Here is an 18,990-nt window from a genome sequence, read left to right on the forward strand (position 1 = left end):
TGGAGTGGGCGCACTGCGGGCAACAAAGAATATTCAGATCATGGAATTTTTGCATTTAATACAGACAGACAGACGGGCGGACGGACCGATCGACCTTTTCACAACGTAAAGAAAGACGAAATAAAAAAATATCGTCCTGACACTTACGTACGAAACTAACGAAATTACTTACATTCAGGGGCCGGTCCAGGGGCGGGGATAACCCTCAGTTGATTCACAGTCACCCAACTCTCGTCACCATCGTCATATTTAACATGATATTGAGGCTCATACATCCGATCTTTGTTGACGGCGTCAACCGTTCCCAGGTAGTACTTCTCTTTCCCAGGCCACGCAGCGATAACACGGGTGCCTCGGCCAACAGAGCCTGGGTTGGGGGTACTGTCGAGAATGACAGCAGCCGTGATGTCACTTGGGTCATGCGCAATACGATCTCCATCGTCGTACTTGATCTCGATCTTGTGGCCCACGCGTTCCACGGTGCCGAGGTAGAACTGGCCATTGGTCCACCGAGCGTAAACACGCGCCCCAACTGGAGAGATCCAAAACAAGAAATGTCAGATTAAGGACATTTCAGCCATTAGGGACCTGAAGCAATGACGACGTTAACGTGGGATTTGATTCAGAATTTAACAGCAGCACGTGAAAATGCGTCTTGTCTCCGTACATTTCAGCCGTTTTCCCAAAAAAAAAAACACGACGTGAAAACTCCAGCTTTCACGGTTAATTGAGGACGCGGACGTTTGCACTGTAAACTCCTCTTACCATGTTCGCTACTGTGGAAATAATGTCCTTAGTTTATTTTTATCTGTCTCTGACTATAACGTTTTTCTTATTCTATTGCAATTAAATTGAAATTGGTCGCCAAACGCGAACGCATCTTTTTTGATCTCGTTGTCTAAGCCGTCGTCGTCGCCCTTGCTTAAAGTTCCTTTTCTCATTTATTTTATTCATAGGGAATTTAAGCAAATAGGACGGCAGGGAAAAAGAACCTTTAACCTTATATCTAAAAAATCAAACACTCTACTCTAGTTTTCAGCTCACGCATTTCAGTTCACGCTAGAACGTGTGGTCGTGGTTTGGAGGAAAACGGCTGAAATGTATCAGACAGAGTGCATTTCACATCTGTCTGTTTGAATTTTTATTTGTTTTCCACCGTTGTCGTTCGCGTTACCGTCATCTTGCTTTTAACTTAAAACTTAAAACTTAACTTTTAACTTTTTTAACTTTTTTTAACTTTTTTAACTTTTAACTTAAAACTTAAAAGTTCCCAACGTGAGACTTGGAGAGTAAGCGCCATGTGCATGTTTTTATAATATTAATAAATACTAACCTTACTGATAAAGTTAGTAAGGTTTATGATAAGGGTTGTGTCCGTACGATTTTAAGTCTTGTTGCATCTTCTCAGAATCACGCATACCGTCTTTCGGACGACAACGAGTGAGAACAGATAACGAGTCATGTGACATACACAGATTTTCCCTATCGGGTTGATATATGATAGTCATTATTGGAATATTCACCTACCTTCATCCGCACGCATGGGCAGAAGCCTCACTTTGTCGCAGTTCACCCAGCCCTTGTCCCCATCGTCATAAGTCACGTGATAACGTGGCGCATACGGATTGGTCGAATCTATCTGCGTCACACGCCCTTTATAGTAATGGCAACGCCCCTCGAAATCGGCGATCACTCGTGCACCGATTGGCACGTGCGTGGGGTTGGGTACAAGGTCCACGATCACCGCGCTTACGTCACCAAGGTCATGTGATATGTTGTCGCCATCGTCGAAGGTCACATGGATCTTGCCATCTCTCACGTCAGTTACGCGCCCGAGGAAGTAGCGCCCATCTGACCAGCGGCCCCACACCATACAACCAACTGAACAGTGAATGTACAGCGTAGGTGGTTAATTTATTATTAATAACAATGATAATAGTAGTAGCAGCGTTATTAATCACCTGATATAGCATCTTTAAAAAAATAATATCATCAAAAAACTAATCACAGAAGATTTACACAAATAAAATAAAACAAAAACAGCAATGTTTGTTTGAGGATGTCATATCAACATGTTCGTGAAGCATATCATTATTGGCCATTTATTTATAGGATCTACTTATTCTCAAATATACATTATTTACATACGTATTATTATTGTGTCCTTCATGTCTTTTTCCTGCATACTTTCTTACCATACATATAATACTAAGCAATCAGAGCATCACTTCGAGCACAATGCATTTATTTTCTATTGTTTTTTGGCAATTGTTTTTACGAACATTATTTGTCTAGATCCAGGGGTGGATCCAGAATTTCAAAATGGGGGTGGATAATGGCCGTATAGACGGCTTATAACTGATCCAGTGGTTCTTGGTAGGTCGCATAGATCTAACAATATACTCCATGCTGAATTCAAGGATTTGTCGCGTCAGCGAGGTTAGGCATTAATTTTCTTCAATATAATACTCAAAAAGGGGGCTGCACAATGCTAAAGTTGTGACTGAACTGACTAAAAATGGAGATGAAAAGTATGCCAAGACTGATGTCCTGAAAGCCATAGACTCTCCTGAATTTTCTCCAACAGGAACATCAACGATGGTTGATGTGCCTCTTAGTATGTACTTTGGTCAACTCAACGTATCACCACTGTTAGTTAACTGTATAGTTTCATAGGAGCAACTGGTGGATCTTGTTCAGTGGACAATTTCAGCTGCATTGCTTAAAAGTTCACACCAGAATATCTTGCCAAATGGTTGTCAAAAAGCGATGAGAATTGGCCACCAGTTGACGTCCGGGAAGCAATAATTGAAAAAGGGTTTCACGTTGTATCCAAAAATGCACCAGATTTGAGAAACACATGGCGTCTATCTACGTCTACTGCAGAACAGTTATTGTTTAAAAACGCACTGACTGCATTTCAAAAGCTTGTGTATCTGGCCTTGGAGACTGTTCACTAAAATCGGAGAAGAAAACCCAGAAATACTCATCACTTCCTTCATACCTTATCAAAACTGTTTTCTTTGAGTTTTTGCGCCACAAAAGTCGCAAGGAAGCCCATTTCTGAAAGCAGGAAGATGATGGAAGGTTTTGTCACGCTTTTAAAGAGGTATTTGAGCTACTTGGCCGTAAGTTAACCTCGAAAGTGTGAGATAGTTTCTTGGTCCCCGGCATCAATGTCCTTGAGATTGACGGGGTTATCTCAGAGGACAAATATGACACCATCAAAAGCAAAGTGCAAGAAATCGGCACAGATCCACAACTATATTTCCCGACTAATGTTAGGACGATGGAGGTACTCACTTATGATCTGTTTATAAAGACTATTTGCAACATGGACTATCGCAGGCATAAGGTGCCATCAGCTCCGAGAGAAATAGATGCTTTCATGCTTGGTGCATAGAACCGTTTATGAAAAACATCAGGTACGTTTGCATAAAGTGTCTTAACAGCGGTAGCGGATCAGGGGAGGGAAATGAGTAACCTCGTTTATTTTCGTGTCGCCGACATTAGATGGCTTCAACCCCCCCCCCCCCCTGGAAAAAATATCGTTCTTCTTATAAATAGTATCTCCTAAAGACACGCACCAAGCAACTAACAAACTCTAGAGATTTAATTGCTATTGTTTATATCTTGGAATCAATCTTTTCTGGGGGGATGGGAGGACTTAAAATTTGCTTGTCAGATATTTTCGTACATTTTCAGTAATTAACTTCCAATCCCTTTCTCCGATTACTTCTTTTACAAGACAAAAGATAAGCTATTTTCACATAAGCCGACAACTTTTAAACCATATTCGTAATCCGTTGATGTCCGATATCCCAACTTACAAAACGTTAAAAGTTCGCCCGACAAAAAATAAAACCTCTTATCTCTCCTTCAAAGGCTGCAGGGCCCAATTGATGACAGTTACACTACGGAAGAGCGCTTGTTTTAACTAGGCGTCACGCAACTGTGGGAAAGAGCAAACCACTTGAAATACCAATTTTACGAAGGAGACAAGCGTTATTTTCAGCATGTTGAGCGCGGATTCTGTATTAAGATGTACGGACGATTGACAACTGCAGCCTGCTATGAGATACAGGACTTTGAGGAGGAAATGATATCATCACATAGGCGAGAAGTGGACGATGGAAGGAAAGCAAATCAAACATTTCACACCGAGAAAAATCCCCCATGCCAAACCCGTCATTGTGACCTGTGGCGAGGAAACGTACAAAATTCGCGACAGAAAATTTGTGAAGCTAGATCTCTATGGACGTATTCTAAAGTGCTTCAGACTCAAAATGACAATCAAGAACTGGACAAGATTTCCCAGGAGGTGATTCCGGAATGGTCCGGGCATCCTGTGATATTAAAGGAAATGTCCATGACGCAGGCGAGCAACCCTGTGAAGAATTACACACTGTGTTTACTGTCCGAGATGGCACGGATGAAGATTATAGGAAATGCTGTGGTCTCACATGTGTAATTTTATCACATAAAGTGTACAAATTTCAGAGCATACTAAGGGAAGGAATAACACCAATGTGAATAGAAAGAGCGAAAAGGCTGAAAGAAATATACACCAAAATTACATATAAAATATGTACCAAAATAACATATAAAATTCCCTCAACTTGCATTTTCATGAACTAAAGAGGAATATACCATATTCTAAAAGAAAAGAAAGGGATCCCCCTACTCTTCTCTATTTGGAAACTCTGATCGCCCCCTAGAAGGCGGTGATAGAGAAGATGATGGTGGTGGCGATGGTGATAGCGGTGGGTGGGTAATGGTTATGGTTGTGGTTATGATGGTTATGGTGATGGAGATGATAGTGACGACGATGACGTTGATGATGGCGATACAGCAGTCGGTATAGACTGGCGGTGTTTAATCTAAGTGATAGCGACATCCATGGCAAAGATTTGCGAAATCCTACTCATTTGCAAAATATACAGTAGAATCACGTTAGCCTAGATACTCTATCCTCTTGCCAACCTGAACTCGGATATCTCTATTCCCTCACTTAACCAAACTCGGATGACTCTATTCCCTCACTAAACCAAAGTCGGATGACTCTATCCCCTCGCTAAACCAAACTAGGTTAACTCTATCCCCCAGATAAGAAACATCCATTGTTGTGGAAACCACCGCCCCCTCCCCTTCTCATTATGATAATCACTAAGACAAAAATACATCCCACCTTGCTCTCGTCGAAGCGGTACGCGTCGGACTTCGTCCAGATTGCACCAGATGCTATCGCCATCGTCAAAGTTAAGCAGAAAGCGAGGGTGGGAGGCGTTGTGGTAGTCTACCTGGCCAATACGGCCAAGATAAAAGTTCCCTTTGTCTGGCCAGTAACCAACTGCTCGTACTCCAACCTGCAGACAAAAGAAAGTGGCTTGGTGGTCATCGGTGGTGACTCGGAGCTCGCCGTGTCCATTCGGAAATGATTCTGTACTATTTGGAAATTCGACATGTCCATCCAGGAAAGATTCAGCACTATTCGGAAATTCGACATGTCCATTCGGAAATTATTCAGCACTATTCGGAAATTCGACATGTCCTTCGGGAATGATTCAGTGCTATTCGGAAATTCGCTGTATCCATTCGCGAATGATTCAGCGCTATTCTGGAATTCGCCGTATCTACCATTCGAGAATGTTTAGCACTATTCGGAAATTTGCCGAGTCTATAAGGGAATGGTTTTTAGTGGTTTTAGTACTTTTCTGAAATTCGCCAAGTCTGTTCGGGAATGATCGATTATTATTGTCTTGGGTCTTGTTTTCAGGCCCAGTGTTGGCTCTGACTTTTAGTCTTAAATGTTTTAGGGGTCTGTTGGTTATTACATCATCATTATTTTTGTTGACGTACAGTCAACTTGCAGCTACTCAACATAAGGTTTTCCCCTTTCTTTCCTTTTCTTAATATATAAGTACAATTAATCGCTGAATAAAATGCAACGTGGAAATTTTGGAGTAATTTTCGCGATTTTCCGCAATTTGCATTGCGTGAAAGTAAAATTTTATTTTAAAAAACCGATGCAAATATAAAAGAAATCAAGCGCGCAAAAATACATAAATACGAAAAACAGCATTTGCACTCTGGAAGTACTTATATTCCATACCTGCAAGGTACCACGGGAAGGCGTGACGTCATAGATAACTGCACTGACGTCAAGGGGGTCGTGTTGGATTTTGTCCCCGTCGTCAAACTTGATATCAATCTTCTCTCCCACATTGGTGACGGTGCCGCGGTAGTACTGGTCGTTAGTCCAGCGCGCCAGTACACGACTATTCGTTATAATGGACGGGACCCCTAGGTCTGAAAATAACGCATACAGTCGACTAAGAAATGCTGTGGCCAAACGGTAAAAGCTGGCAAAACAGCGCGTTTTATTTTTTTTGCATAGTGTCGTTTACAAATATTTTATGTGCATACCGGAAGTAAAGGAGAACTAACCTGCAGCGGCCACTTCCGGTAGCATGCGAATGAACCTCGCCTCAGCCCATTCCTTGTCTCCGTCGTCAAACTGGACGTGGCATCGAGGCTGCTGGCTATTAGAGCTGTCTACCTCGACAATACGACCGGCGTAATACTTCGTGCTCCCCCTGAATTGAGCAATAACACGGGCTCCTGGCTTCAAAACCTGTGAATTACGAACGGAAATGGTTCCCCAGTCATTTATAAGCAAGCGCAGAAACAACAATGGCGATCCTCGTCAGATACAGTCGTCTCTTTTTTAAAATATACGATACGCAACACGTGACACGCTACGCCCAAAATATGACACGTAACGCACACTTTAGGCACCCACGCAAAAAATATGTTAGGTGACACAGAATAAGGTATGAAATGAGCACAGTAAATAGACAGTTATGTTCATATTGATAATTTCGAAATGAATATGCAATAAAATTATTTATTATAATTATAGACATCAAGTAAAGTTCACGTTCGAATGCAACACGTACACGATACACCTCTTTGCGTCTCAGGAATCTATTACCTCTCGCCGTGTTCCCACGCTCCTTTCGCTGCGCGGCTTGTCATTGGTGACGTCACGTTTGATTTACCGCACTAAAAAGGTCCGCCATTTTGAAAAAAACATTCTACCGAACTCCACTATGGAGCCTGGGAAAAAGAGCTGACAAAAGGAAACGCCTGGGGACGAGGCCATTACCTCTGGGTCAGGGCCAACATCCGCCACCACGGCCGTAGGGTCATTTATAGCATGCTGCACATTGTCCCCATCGTTAAAGGTGATGTCGATTTTGGTGCCCACGTTGGTAATGGTTCCACGATGATAAGTACCATCAGTCCATCGTCCCCAGACCGGAGTCCTGGGGCCCAGGCGACCCGCTAGAGATGTAGCGAGGACCAGGTTAATAAATGACACAAGGAGAGGAAAAAGTAGTTACGGGACTGTCGTAGTTGTAGTTGTTGTTGCCGTCCGTGTTTTTGTTGTTGACGACGATCATGATGATGTTGCTGTTTGTTCATCCGTTTTTGTTCTGCTGTCGTTTTTGTCGTTGTTGGTGTTAACGTTAACAATGATACTATATGTGGTTGCTTTTGTTGACGTAGCTGTTGTCGTTGGTGTTCTTGTTGTTAACAACGATGCTATTATGTTGTTGTTGTTGTTTTTGTGAAGAGTTTTAGACAGACCTATTCCCCATCCTAAATCTCTTTCCAGAGTACGTCTTCTTTAAGTGAGAGTTGACCTATTCACCTATCCCCCCCCCCCCCCCCCCACACACACACAACTTACCCCCTCAAAGTAAGCACTTTTGGTTACCAAATCTGCTCACCGTAAAATCCCACAGGGCCATTTCCACTGACTATGCCTCCCTCCCTCATGGTGAGAGTCCCCCCTGATGACCTTGATTTGAGCTGCACGATGGAGCCATTGCGAAAACAGTCCTTGAAAATAAGATGATAGTTGGGCTTCGCTTCTGCCAGACAAGACCAGAACCGCTGAATGCGACAAAGGCTAAATAGCGAATCCCGAAAAAATGACAAACGAAGTCCGATTCCCGATAGAGATGACATACGTTTCGACTGAGTGTGGTGAGTCATCGTAGTGAGAAGACGCCGGCGAACTTTAAAGGTCGAACCTTTTTTATGTCTACGAGGCGGTTATAGGTGCACAAGTGAAGCGTATACAAGCGAATATATGAAATTTCTACGGCTGTAGAGCTCAGGATAAAAGTGATAAACACAAAAGAAAAGAAAATAGTAAATAAAAACAGCCCAAGTTTCAAATTAATCCATATGCGATTTTGTTCGAATGCGTGTATTCATGAATCTCTTTCATATGTTTTTTTTTGTTTTTGCACTGAACGTTTGGTTTGTGCACCGTGATCAGGTGACATGTTTTTTCAACATCAAAAAGTCCCTTTTCTTTGTCCTTTGAAGTTCGCCGAGTTTTCCTATCCTCTAGTATGGTTGAGTGAGTGTCACTGCAATTCTCACTAAACAAGCATCTAAGACTTGCACGCCTAGCATTTATTTTGCGCCAGCTTGTGCGTGCTAAACCTACCAATATAGGACTTCCAAGGCTTGTCATGATGGGTAATGAACTAAAAGATAAGAAAAAGAAAGCAACAAAGCTAGAAGGAAAAAGGCATGAGTCACTGTGTGTGTGGCTAGGAAGGAGGGGCACTGCCGTAATGCCCTCAGGGAGAGGGGGGTGTATTTTTTTTTCTAAAAATAATAGTTGCAGCTGGGGGGTACACCCCGGGCCGTGATACTCTCATATGATTTTTTTCTGGATAAGCTATTGTAGTCGCAGCTTTTATTGATGCTGTTTCCGTTGCGTAAACTGCAAGACACGGTATTTTCTATTATCAGAAATTCAAATAACAAACACCAGCCGACGCAGCTATCTTTAAAACGATCAGTATCAGAACCCACATCGAGTTATACTAGTTATATATTAACTATCAAAGGAAGACATAAGATAAACAAAAAGAAAATATCATTAGCCAGTGCAAAACGCATGATCTGTAGAGACAGATTCAGGATAATAAAAAAATACCAGCTATCTCGCTATATGTGAAAAAGTAAAGTTCCCGTATACTGCTTGAATTTTTTCTTTTGCTATTTTGTCAGCATGAACTTTTACCAAGTGCTGGTAGCAAAATGTCTTTCTTTGTAAACTTGTTACAGCAAAATGTTAGTGGGCATACGACAGGTATATCTAGTCAATAGAAATACATACAAACAAGGACGTGAACTAAAAATCAGACTCAAATACGGGTCAGGGCACTCGCGGAGTTCCAAATGACCGATAAAGCGCGGTTAAAATAACCAACCAGCTAAGCCAACACCGAGCTAAAGCACAAACAAGCACGGCAAAGCACGGCACCCGTTACCATGGCGTAATACTGTACTCACCAGTCGAACTTGTAGACGAATATGCTTAGATCACGACTAGAAGGACGAAAGAGAAAGAGGAACTACGGGTCGATAGGTTTAAAGTGGAGAGGTTGGTGTTTGTCGCGTGACTAGTGTGCGGGCTACCTGTGGTTCAAAGTACAACATGTCTCTTTCAGTAAATTTTTAAAATCTTCATGTTTTATTTTTTAACTTTTTGAATTTCAAAAGTATCCATCTAGTATAAATTCAGAAACCTACGTTAGCTATAATGTTATCATTTAAAATTGAAATAAGGAGTTACGACATTCCACTGTCATATACGAAACATCGAGTAACTCAGAAATTTTAGTCCACAGTTTTGTTAGCTCCAAGTTAGACTTTTGTCTTTTTTTTGGCGCACAAAAACGGGACATAGATAAGCTGCAGTCGGTTTAAAATGCTCCAGCTCGAATTATAGCGTGCCTAAAGAAACACGACCATATCACCGAAACTCTTAATTAAATATCTTCATTGGCTTCCCGTTGAAGAGAGAATTATTTTCAAAATCAAGCTAATGACTTACAAAACATTAAATAGTTCTGGTCCTTCATATCTTCAAGACATCGTAAAATTCTATCGTCAAGAAAGCACATTACGGTAATCAAAGGACCATTTACGGCTTGTAGAGCCTTCATACCTCCAAAAAATCCTATGGCCAACGTGCGTTCTCTGTGGCCGCCCCCCCATCCCCCACCCCCGACTGTAGAACAAGCTGCCCTTTAAAATTCGTTCTTCTTCAAATGTCGGTTGTTTTAAAACAGGCGCTTACACAAGGGGGTGTGCAGGGTGCGCGCACACCCCCCCCCCTCTTGGCGGCCAAAAAGTGGGTCATTTCTTATTATATTGTAACAACGAGAGTAGACTGTAGTTGGGGGCGGTACAGCGGGCTTTACTTCGCTGTTACCTACTGGAGTTTTACAAGATCTGACTGCGGCTTCTACCACCGCACCCCTTTTTATACGGTCCTACCACGGCGTCCCTTAGGTAATCCGACACTGACAGCCATGGAAAGCTTTAAGCTCTGTTTAGACAAGGTTTCAGCCAATGGGCGTCCGAGGAACGAACTACCCCCCATGGGTGTGTCGGTTTGTTACCCTTGGGCTACCGTGACTTACGTAATGTTTACATGTTGCTACTGACTACGGTTGTCACACACTAACTTGTCACATTGCTAGTGTGCATGGCAAGATACACACATGAATATAATGATTGACAAGATTCCAATCATTTTTGCACTCAAAATCTTAAACCGTTCTAAATCCTAATTTCGTCGACGGCCAGGTCTGAATCCTGCACAGGGGAAACCCTGTGTGAACTCAGACCTAACTTTTCTTTCTTCGTTAAGAAGCGCGAACCGAGAATTGGTGGCCAAATTCCGATTGTCAAGTACCCATGGAAAAGGGACGCGCCACTCCTACTTTTCCACTGGGTCAAGGGTCAACTTTTTACTTTTTGCTATCCTATTTCATAGGAACGGCTAAAGTTACTTTGTCGATATAACTTGCTTAAACAAACAGACGCCTTTTAGTTGAATAAACAAAACGTACTTATAACGGTTCTTAACTTCAGGAAGGTCGGTGTTTAATTAATGTAAGATATTTAGTTGTCAAAGATGACGTTAATTTATATTTCGTTATTTTCCTCCGTGACAATATGATCTCAGCTGGTACACATCTTTTTTAAATGGTATGAAAAGCCACATCGAGTTATACTAGTTATATATTAACTATCGAAGGAAGACATAAGATAAACAAACTACCGCAAATTGGATTTGGATTTGGAAGAGGAATTGCATGCAGTGTGTATGTGGGCTTCGATGGAATGTAATACGCTTGTACTCACTGGAGACCTGAATCTTGATAGATTAAGACCAGAACGTAGAGAAGGGCAAATACTGATCAATCTAGAGGAAGTATTTGGTTTAGAGTGCCTAATTAAGGATCCAACCAGAGTTACACCAACATCTGAAACTCTATTGGATGTGATCCTTACAAACAAGCCAGAGTTATTCAGAGCCAGTGGAGTACTAAATCCAGAAATGAGTGATCATCACTTAGTGTATGGGATTATGAAAGAAAGGGTATCTCAGCACGAACGGAAAGTAGTCACATTTAGAAGTACAAAATCACTGGATGTTGAAAAATTTAATGAAGATCTATCCTCTGCTCCCTGGCATGTCATGGAGACCTTTGACACTATGGATGATAAGTACCATTACTGGGAGACACTTTTCAGCACAATAGTAGAAAAACACATGCCTACCAAGAAAATGAGATTTCGAAAAGCTGATGTACCCTATATGACACCAGAATGGAAACAAGCAATCAAAATGAAAAGGAAATTTGCTAAGCAGTATGCTCACAGCAAAACTGAGGAAAATTGGGAACTGAAGAGAAAATGGAGAAATAAAGCTACCAATTGTAGAAGGAAAGCCATTAAAGAATATTGGCAACAAAAGGCAGATGATCTTAAAGCTAAGCCAAGTGAGTTCTATAAAACATTTAGACCTTTTCTTAGTGATAAGAAACAGCTGGTATGTGAGATCAACATCAGAACAGATGGAAAAATTGAGAAAGACCAGGAAAAGGTAGCAAACGTTCTGGTAGACTACTTTTCCACCATGGCTAATGAGATTGGTGGAGCAAATGTCAACAGTCTGACGGAAGAGGATTTGTCCAGTCATCCAAGTCTTAAGAATATCTATGATGCAAATAAGAGCAACAACTCAAATTTCTGTTTTCAACAGCTCAGCACAAATTCAGTTCAGTCATTTCTCGAGAAGCTAAATGTCAGAAAGGCCTCTGGCTATGACTCCATTACTCCCAGATTGTTAAAACTAGCATCAAGAGGTATAGCAGACTCCCTAACGGGTCTCTATAATGAGTGTATCAGGAAAGGAGAATGGCCAGAAGCATGGAAGAAAGGGGAATGGAACCCTGTTTACAAAAAGGATGACCGTCTTGAGAGAAAAAACTACCGTCCAATAACATTACTATGCATAGTAGATAAGGTATATGAGTCAATGATGAGTACACAAGTAAATAATCATTTTGATCCCAAGCTTGATCCTTGCTTGTCGGCATATAGGAAGAAGCATAGCTGTGAAACCACTCTGCTTAAACTCACAGAAGACTGGAAGCTAGCTGTAGATTCCAAACAGTTTATTGGAATACTCTCAACAGATGTGAGTAAAGCATTTGACTCCTTACACCCAGCACTCATGGTAAATAAGCTCAAGGCATATGGCTTTTCTGAGCAGTCATTACACTTGATGAGATCATACTTCACCAACCGTCAAAACAGGGTCAAACTTAATGGAGTCACCGGTGTCTGGAAGGATGCAGTAAGGGGATGTCCTCAAGGGTCGTCATTTGGACCATTATTATGGAATATCTTCCAAAATGACATGACATTTGAAGTTAAAACAGCTAGCTTGTCAATGTATGCTGATGACCATCAGCTCTATGTAAAAGGGGGAACAGCTGAGTGCGTGGAACAAATTTTGAACGAAGAAGGACATAAGATATCACAATGGTATAAAGATAATTTCCTCAAAGGGAACTATGATAAATATAGCTTGATGTTGCTAGGCAGAAAAAATAGAAATAAAGACAACCTATCTATACAGGTTAAGATTGATGAAGAAATAATTAAATCGTCTACTGAAATGAAACTGCTAGGAGTGACTCTTGACGATAAGCTGAACTTTAGTCTTCATATCAGTGAAATATGTAAGAAAGCAAGCCAAAAAGTTGGTGTGTTGGTAAGGCTTAGAAATCTAATCCCAGTAGACGCCAAATTACAACTTTATAAATCAGCAATTTTACCCAATCTCACATATTGTCACACGGTATGGCACTTTTGTAAAGCCGCTGATGCTAGAAAGTTAGAGAGAGTCCAAGAGAGGGCTCTACGCACAATATTTAATAACAGAACTGACACTTATGCTGAACTTTTAAGGAGAGGGCGATTGTCAAGCTTAGAGAATAGAAGATTACAAGACATTCTTATATTAATGTACAAAGTTAGAAATTCCCTAGCTCCTGAGCATATTCAAAGTATATTTTTTCAGCAAGACAGGAGTTACAACTTGAGGAGCGATTTTCCTGTTCCAAGATTTAATACAATCACATATGGTAGACACAGCATAAGGTTTCTAGGCCCCTATATTTGGGGTAAAATAAGTCAGGAACTTCGTAATAAGACCAGCCTACAGGCTTTTAGGACGGGAGTGCGCACTCTTGATGTGCTTGGCCTGCTGGATGGCGCATGTGACTGCATCGCATGCTCATCCTAGTGGGGTGGGCACGTGGGGTGGTCCCGTGTGCTGTCTGGCGGTCGGGCACATGAGGAGTATGCACTACCCTTGTATCATATTTTTATATTAATTTGTTTTGTTATTTATTTATATGTTGCTTGTTTGTTTGTTTGTTTGTTCTTGTGTCTATTTGTATACACATGTCTGTTTACTTGTATCTACGCCTGTGATAGTTCGTCTATATAGTGTTTGTGTATATAATATATTATATTAATATGTATAATACGTATAGTTTTCTATAATATTTTTAATATTTTAAATATAGCTAGATTAGATTCTAAATCATATTATTTATTAATTATCTGACTATTTATTTTTTATAGTGTCCACAATTAGCTTTTTTTAGCTAAACACTTTTGACACTTAAATAAAGTTTATGTATGTATGTATGTATGTATGTATGTATGTAAACAAAAATCTCTACGCAATAGCAAAGAAAATATCATTAGCCAGTGCAAAACGCATGATTTGTAGAGACAGATTCAGGATGGTAAAAAAATACCAGCTCTCTCGCTATATGTGAAAAAGTAAAGTTTGCGTATTCTGCTTGAATTTTTATCTTTTCTTTTGCTATTTTGTCAGCATTAGTGCTGATAGCAAAAGGTCTTCCTTTGTAAACTTGATACAGCAAAATGTTAGTGGGCATGCGACAGGTATATCTAGACGATAGAAATACATACAAACAAGGACGTGAACTAAAAATCAGACTTAAATCAAGTCATGGTACTCGCGGAGTTCCAAATGACCGATAAAGCGCGGTTAAAATAACCAACCAGCTAAGCAAACACCGAGCCAAAGCACAAACAGGCGGCTGGCAAAGAACGGCACCCGTTACCGAGGAGTAATACTGTACTCACCAGTCGAACTTGTAGACGAATATGCTTAGACCAAGACCAGAAGGACGAAAGAGAAAGAGGAACTACGGATCGATAAGTTTAAAGTGGGGAGGTTGGTGTCTGGCACGTAACTAGTGTGCGGTCTACCTGTGGTTCAAAGTACAACAGCTCTTTCAGTAAAATTTTAAAATTTTCGTGTTTTATTTTTGAACTTTTTAAATTTAATAGGTATCCAGCTAGTATAAATTCAGAAACCCACGTTAGCTCTACTGTTACCAATTTAAACTTGTATCAATGCCACAGGGACCCCAACAAGGACTCCATATTTATTTATGCAGTACCAGTCTCTCTCGCTGTTTTGCACATGTTATCAATTGAGGCGTGTTGTTTTGCGATTTGGAGTCGCTTTTGGTGAATTTCTTCGCAACTTTTTGCAAGATCTACTTGCACAGACCTACAGCTATGTTTTCACAAGACCCACAATACGAAAAGCTGTCTCTGGCAAAGCGAGTTATCCCGAAGAAAGGATCCGATGCGGCAGCTTTCGTCTTCATGTTTGTTATGTTGTGGGTGATATCACTGTTCGAGTTGCTCGTCGTTTTGCCCATCTATCACGAGTTCCTCTCAACCTGGTACCTTATTCATGTATTCTGCGGTCTCTTCATGTTCCTCAACGTATTTGCAAACCTCTACAAAGTCATCACTACCGATACAACCGGCGCTAAACTCGGCATGCCTTCAGTATTGAAACCAGGGTGGGCATACTGTCCCTTCTGTCAACTAAATTCCCCGCCTAGAGCTTATCACTGTCACGTCTGCGACATATGCGTGTTGAGACGCGACCACCACTGTATATTCGCTGGGAAATGTGTTGGACATTCGAATTACCGATATTATCTTTTCCTAGCATTCTATCTGTGGCTTGGTGCTTTGTATGCTAATCTGTTTCACTGGGAATATGTAACCTCTGTAATGGATAACTTCACTCTATGGACAATGTTTACAATGTTCATGCCGATGCTTTCCTGGATGCTTGGTTACACGACCATCTACCAGACCTTCGTCACTTTCATAACCGCCATCTCCCTTTTCGCTTTTGTTATGTTTTCTGGTTTATTATTTTTCCAGTTTAACATAATCGCTCGTGGACAGACATCCTATGAGCGTAAGAGGAAAAGGAGGAATTACGACAAGGGGTGGTTAAGAAACTTTATTGAAGTTCTCGGTGAAAACTGGTTTCTGTCTTGGATTTGGCCTAAGATTACATCCCCACTTCCTCATAACGGTACAGACTACACACAGGCATGTAATGAGGAACTCCCAAAAGATATGTGATAAGTTGGGCTGGAACTAAAACATGAAATCTCAACTACTAAATGAGAATATGCAATATAAGGGACGCTTAAAACACTTGTAATAGTTTGGATTTGGAGCTTATGGATAAGATTAAATTCAAGGATGGATCCAGGATTTCAAAATGGGTGTGGATAATTGCCGGATAGACAGCTAAAAACTGATCCAGTGGTTCTTGGTAGGTTACATATGTAGATCTAACAATGCTTCATGCTGAATTGAATTTGTCATGTCAGCAAAGTCGAGAGCAACTTTTCAAAAAAAATTCCCAAAAAGGGGGTGGATATCCACCCCCTTGTATGCCCCTGAAATTCTCATTTCTGAATACTTACTCACTTTGGTTAGAAAGGAGCAATACCTAGCACTTTGTATAGGTTTTTTTTACTTTAAAACAAATAACATTCACCGCTTATTGGAAATATACTACCTATACGCAATGAGGAAGCCTTGGTGTTATGACTTTGTTGAAATGCTGTACCCAATACGTCAAGAAAAAGAAACTTAAAAGATGTGATAGCTTTGGATTGGCTACAGGCCTATGACCACCTAGTGTGAATACAGTGTTTCCATTAGCTAGCTGGTAAAACCCTGCTAATCCAAACTTTGAAGGGAGACTAAAAGCAGGCCAGACCCATGGTTAACTCTGGGTGTTTCTTAGCTGTTTTTTAACATAATTTGTCAAACTTAGTTTCTGGCTTCCTTCAGGCTTCCTGAAGTTGATCTTTCACTTTCACATCATCAACCACAGGGAAACCAAAATCACAGGATACCCAAATAAAATGCCTTTGACTGGAGTAGTAATGGACTGACTTTATTTGCGATGCAATTTACTGTAGACCTTTAGCTTCTACAAACTTTTTAACTTTTTCCAGGCAAAATAATGTCTGATAATGCACATGTACATGATTCCATCACTAGGAGTGTACATGATCCCATCACAAGGAGTGTACACTGTATCCTTGGTGTGAGTAACCCTTTTACAAAGTTTGACTATTTTTAGATTTGAGACTGGTATCCCATGTCCATGGCAAGTGTATAAATCATCTCTGTGTAGAATAACAAAGTTTGTATGAGAGAACGTGAGTTTGTAGATCTGACTAAAACCAGAATAAAACAGTTTTGCACATGTACTAAATCACTTACAAAACTATGCTGCATCTAGATGATGATGATGATGATGATGATGATGATGATGATGATGATGATGATGATGATGATGATGATGATGATAATGATGATGATATTTATTGGTACCATATAACTTTACATAACGTTACATAGGTTGTTTCAACCAATAAATTTCTATACTTCCTTTCCTTATAATATTTCCTTTTTTCCTTTTCTTATACACATACACAGAAAAATGTGCTTCGCAACAGCCTTTTGCACCTTTTTTGGCGGGTTTAAGAGTAGATAAAAAGCTGTTCCTTGTTGTGGAATCTAATTTTGTCTTTTTCCAGAACATCAAGCATTTATTTTTTAAGGTTATCATAGATGGGACACCTCAGTATGAAGTGCCACTCATCTTCTGTTTCGTTGAGGTCGCATTGCCGGCAGAGTCTTTCCTCCGGGCTGCGGTATGGTCTGGAGTACCGTCCAGCCTCTATTTCTAACTTATGACAACTTATTCTTAGGCGTGTCAACCCTTCTGTATGTTTGATGTTTTGAACATCAACTAGGTAAGTTTCCTCGTCATATTTTGTCTTAAACTTACGGTAAGTTTTAAGTTTGTTCTTTTGTCCGGGCTTTTTTGAATAATTAAAAATGTACCGTAAGCTTCAAAATTTTGGGGTTCAATGACTTGGAGCCTTTGCTTAAACAAATATTGCTGCGCTTTTTTCTCAATTACTTGAAAGTTTCCCCAGAGAAAACCCAGTCCCACCGAAGACACCATGGCTTTGCCTTTAACATACCAGTTGAAAGTGTAGTTTCCGGGGGTGCAGTCCAAATATGCATCATGTGATAAGAAATTCCTGTGGGCTTCGGATCGTTTGTTATGAAAACTCAATACCCTTAATTTCGCGTCTATGGACAGGATATCTTCCTAGTTCTGCCCGACAGGCTATATTTGGAGCATACTTGCCGACAGCGAGGATAAACTTACAAAAATTGGCGTGCACCAGCTCTATTGGGTCACGTTCGTTTTTTATTTCATCGACGCCCCAGATTTCGCTGCCATATAGAAGGATTGGCTTAATGAGGCAGTCAAAAAGGCGGTTGGTCAGCTGGACATTTGTTCTGAAGTTGTTGCCCATTTCTCTTTTGAGTTTAAAAAGTGCTTTAAGAGCTACTTTTTTTAAATCGCTTTTGGCGGCATTAAAGTTTCCGATGGAACTGAATGTCAGACCTAAGTATTTGTATGTGGTTACGTTTTCTAAATTCTGGCCTAGGTATTTAGTGCAATAGTTATTCAAGGACCTCCCACTATTATTGAATATTACTACCTTCGTTTTGTCTAAATTGAGTTTCATACCGTTGGCTTGAACAAAATCCTCCATACAATTCAGGTAGGTATGCAAGCGGCTTTCGTCCTTCGCTAAAAGAACAAGGTCATCTGCCTATAGAAGGTGGGTAACCGGAATACTGTTGATAACTAAACCTTCGCGCTGCGGCTGTAGTTCTCTTAAACTGTCCGATAGGTCGTGAAGATACAAATTAAAGAGTGTGGTTGACAGAACACATCCCTGTTTTACCCCTTTGCAGCAAGGAAACGCCTCCGAAACTTGACCATTTACCTTGACCGCTGCATTATCGCTATCGTACATAGTTTTGAAAAGTTATAAAAACTTTCCGGTAACTCCTGATTTTTGCACCTTTTCAAACAATCTCTCACGAGGGATTGTATCAAAGACTTTCGAGAAGTCTATAAAACAGCTTATTAAGAGATTTTTCCTTTTTTTAGGCTTGCTTTTTACATATTTATCTATCAGTGTTTTCAGGACAAAAATATTATCGGTGGTACCATTCTTTTTTCGAAAACCACCTTGTTCTTTTGGCATTACATTGTTCACCTCAAGATAAAAGATATACCCTTTCGTTTAAGATAGAAGCAAAAATTGTGCTTGAGCTTGGAAGTAG

At 40.6% G+C, this 18,990-nt stretch overlaps 2 protein-coding genes across 5 annotated transcripts in view; one reads left to right on the top strand and one right to left on the bottom strand.

Moving 5' to 3' along the window:
* Window positions 1-14,682, bottom strand: part of LOC5502812 — an 18,351-nt gene extending 3,669 nt beyond the window's left edge. For 2 of the 4 annotated variants that reach the window (XR_007312601.1, XM_048731685.1), the window contains exons 1-10: window positions 14,581-14,608; window positions 9,385-9,510; window positions 8,528-8,567; window positions 7,797-7,908; window positions 7,169-7,347; window positions 6,448-6,634; window positions 6,113-6,309; window positions 5,189-5,366; window positions 1,528-1,881; window positions 173-532 (exon numbers count right to left, since the gene is read on the bottom strand). Coding sequence is in view for 3 of the 4 variants with exons in the window: in XM_048731685.1 (XP_048587642.1) it covers window positions 173-532; window positions 1,528-1,881; window positions 5,189-5,366; window positions 6,113-6,309; window positions 6,448-6,634; window positions 7,169-7,347; window positions 7,797-7,908; window positions 8,528-8,554 (1,594 nt within the window). In the remaining variant the exon portion in view is untranslated. Of the gene's footprint in view, window positions 1-172; window positions 533-1,527; window positions 1,882-5,188; window positions 5,367-6,112; window positions 6,310-6,447; window positions 6,635-7,168; window positions 7,348-7,796; window positions 7,909-8,527; window positions 8,568-9,384; window positions 9,511-14,580 lie in introns of all 4 variants that reach the window. The other 2 variants (XM_048731683.1, XM_048731684.1) reach the window with 2 other exon arrangements.
* A 225-nt stretch (window positions 14,683-14,907) lies between these two features.
* On the top strand, window positions 14,908-17,059 carry LOC5502805 (probable palmitoyltransferase ZDHHC24). Its single transcript, XM_001623914.3, has one exon. It carries the CDS (start codon window positions 15,022-15,024, stop codon window positions 15,892-15,894), a length of 873 nt encoding a protein of 290 aa, XP_001623964.3. The 5' UTR covers window positions 14,908-15,021; the 3' UTR covers window positions 15,895-17,059.
* The last annotated feature ends 1,931 nt before the right edge of the window (window positions 17,060-18,990 follow it).

Source organism: Nematostella vectensis, chromosome 8, assembly GCF_932526225.1.
Source record: "Nematostella vectensis chromosome 8, jaNemVect1.1, whole genome shotgun sequence".
Taxonomy (NCBI): domain Eukaryota; kingdom Metazoa; phylum Cnidaria; class Anthozoa; order Actiniaria; family Edwardsiidae; genus Nematostella; species Nematostella vectensis.